This window comes from Myotis lucifugus, unplaced genomic scaffold (genome assembly GCF_000147115.1).
Source record: "Myotis lucifugus unplaced genomic scaffold, Myoluc2.0 scaffold_583, whole genome shotgun sequence".
NCBI lineage: Eukaryota > Metazoa > Chordata > Mammalia > Chiroptera > Vespertilionidae > Myotis > Myotis lucifugus.
Window position 1 is genome coordinate 240,786 of NW_005871631.1, and position 3,060 is coordinate 243,845.

At 61.6% G+C, this 3,060-nt stretch overlaps 1 protein-coding gene across 1 annotated transcript; it reads left to right on the plus strand.

The window, feature by feature from the left end:
• Positions 1–249: 249 nt before the first annotated feature.
• On the plus strand, positions 250–2,747 carry ACP5 (acid phosphatase 5, tartrate resistant). Its single transcript, XM_006104550.3, has 6 exons — positions 250–342; positions 513–603; positions 872–1,132; positions 1,334–1,461; positions 1,585–1,930; positions 2,327–2,747. Exons 3-6 carry the CDS (start codon positions 872–874, stop codon positions 2,576–2,578), a joined length of 987 nt encoding a protein of 328 aa, XP_006104612.1. The 5' UTR covers positions 250–342; positions 513–603; the 3' UTR covers positions 2,579–2,747.
• The last annotated feature ends 313 nt before the right edge of the window (positions 2,748–3,060 follow it).

Here is a 3,060-nt window from a genome sequence, read left to right on the forward strand (position 1 = left end):
CTGGGCACGCAGTCACCCTCTAGGTCTAATACTAGGGACTCCCCCCCCAGCTTTGTGGCTTCTCAACAGATCCCTGCCTTCCCCCTGCTGAAGACACCCGGACTCCCCAGGCACACAGGCAGACGTGGACCTTGGCAGTTCAGACACACCCGACAGGGCATACGTAGCCACCAGACACGGGCAGGATCGGACATCCGATACGGGCAGGACTCGGACACCCAGACACGGGCAGGACACGAACACCCAGACTCGCGCAGGACGCGGACAACTAGATGTGTCTGGCTGGGCGCACACAGCGTGCAGTATCGGCATGTCGGGCCCACAGCACAGACAAGCTCCCAGGTCAGAGGCCGTGACGCGGTGGTAGGTGGGGCTACACTGTGAGCCAGACCCCCACCCATCCACTGCCCGTGGCCGGGGAACTCCAAGGCTCACATGACCCAAGGGGAGGGCTTCTGGAACAGCCCTGGAGAAACTGCCTCATCCTCACGAAGGATCCATTTCCGCCCCAGAGAATAAAGGCTCGGTGACCTGGCCAGTCCTGCCCTGTAACACAACTGCCCCTTGGACTGTGCCAAGTGGCTGGCCAGTGCCTCCGCCAGGGTGAGTGCTGGGTCCCGGATGAGGGAGGGCAGACTGGGCCTGCGTGGCCACCCCTCCCGGCCCCTGGCTGGACGCCACCTACCCGCTCACCCTCCCAGCCAACTTTGCCCTGAAGTCCGGGAACTAGGGCACCCGGGGGGTTCCCGCTGGGCCACAGCAGGGCAAGGGGGTGTCTCAAGAGCCTACTGCCCACGCCTCAGCCCAGGTCTCCAGAAGCAGAATTCCACTAGAATTGCCCCCCAATTCAAACCTGTCTCTCGCCTCCCAGATGGACACAAGGACGGTGCTGCTCGTCCTGCAAGCCTTGCTGGTGCTGCCCCTGGCTGATGGCACTGACCCCGTCCTGCGCTTTGTGGCTGTGGGTGACTGGGGCGGGGTCCCCAATGCCCCGTTCTACACAGCCCGGGAAACGGCCAACGCCAAGGAGATTGCCAGGACGGCGAAGATCCTAGGCACAGACTTCATCCTGTCGCTGGGGGACAATTTCTACTTCACCGGCGTGCATGATGCCTACGACAAGCGGTTCCAGGTGTGTGGCCCTGGAGTGGGGGCGGGGGGCATCTGGGGAAGCCGTGGTCAACTTTTCGGCTCTGAAGGAGGCAGAGGGAAGCCGACACTTGTGGGGACCTGGAGCCCTCAGGGTCTCTCTTGTCCTCGGCTCCTGAGTTGCTGGGGGCGTTGGGGTGGCTGCTTGACCCCGGGGTGGGGGTGCCCTTTCTGCCTGCTGCAGGAGACCTTTGAGGATGTGTTCTCTGACCCCGCCCTCCGCAATGTGCCCTGGTACGTGCTGGCTGGCAACCACGACCATCTGGGCAACGTCTCGGCACAAATCGCCTACTCCGGGATCTCCAAACGCTGGTGAGCCTGCCCCCCACCCGTCCCCCAAGCCTCGCTCAGGGGCACAGAGGGGCCCACTGGCCTGAGCAGACCCTGGGCCTCTCCACCCGACGTGTGTGCACACCACCCCTGTGCCCTCCACAGGAACTTCCCCAGCCCTTACTACCGCCTGCGCTTCAAGATCCCACAGTCCAATGTGACCGTGGCCATCTTCATGCTGGACACCGTGACGCTGTGCGGCAACTCGGACGACTTCCTCAGCCAGCAGCCGCAGAGGCCCCGCGACCCGCAGATGGCCCGCACACAGCTGTCCTGGCTCAAGAAGCAGCTGGCGGCGGCCAAGGAGGACTATGTGCTGGTGGCCGGCCACTACCCGGTCTGGTCCATTGCCGAGCACGGGCCCACCCACTGCCTGGTCCGTCGGCTGCAGCCACTGCTGGCCACGTACAAGGTCACCGCCTACCTGAGTGGCCACGACCACAACCTACAGGTGAGGGACCTGCAGGTGGGGTCGGGTGGGGAGCCAGGTCAGGGGCCACCCCCCCCAGTGGATGTGCCACATGGCACGTTGGGATCCTCCTGCTGTTTGGGGTTCTCCCAAATGTCACTCTCCCTCAGACTCTATGGTCTTTAACCAGGGAAACAGCCCAAAGTTCCCCAAAAGCTATCATAATGGCTACCAGTTGCCCGTAGCTTACTCAGTGCAGACTTGTGAAGTAGGATCAGTACACTCCTACAGGTGGGGAAACTGAGGCCCACAGCGGGGTGATGTTGCTTTGCCCAAAGTGACTGAAGACCCTGGGCTCAAGAGCAGTGGGCACAGAGCCCGTGGTCGGCCTCACTGAGGGGCTGGGGGCTCCCCTGACCCCGAGTCCTCCATCCACAGTACCTTCAGGATGAGAACGGCATCGGCTACATACTGAGCGGGGCTGGTAACTTCATGGACCCCTCGAAGAGGCACTTTCGCAAGGTTCCCAGCGGCTACCTGCGCTTCCACTACGGGGCGGAGGACTCCCTGGGCGGCTTCACCTACGTGGAGATCAGCCCCAAAGAGATGAGCATCACCTACATCGAGGCCTCGGGCAAGTCCCTCTTCAAGACCAAACTGCCCAGGCAAGACCGGCCCGAGCACTTGTGAGGGGCCGGAGGCAGAGAGACCTCCCTGCCAGGGGGGTGGCGGGCCCCCCTGGACCCCCGCCCCTGGGCAGGACTTCTCAGGGGCCTGTGGTTCTGCTGAGCGGGAACCACACTCTTAAACCTGACATCCTTCCGTCACTGCCAAATATTCAATAAAAGAATAGACGTGCCCTGGCCGGTGTGGCTCAGTTGGTTGAGCGTCGTCCTACGCACCAAAAGGTCGCCAGCTCCGTTCCTGGTTAGGGCCCATGCCGGGGGTTGCCTGTCCCGGTGGGGGAGCATGCAGGAGGCAGCCGATGAGTGTTTATCTCTCATCAATGTTTTCCTCTCTCTCACTTCCTTCCCCCCACTCCCTTCCTCTCTCTTCCTCTTTCTCTAAAAAAAAAAAAAAAAAAATTGTTACCAATAAAAACATTAAAAAAAAAAGATGCAAGACTGCAAATGTCCCTTTCCTGACCCTGGCAAGTTGCATCACCTGGGTTC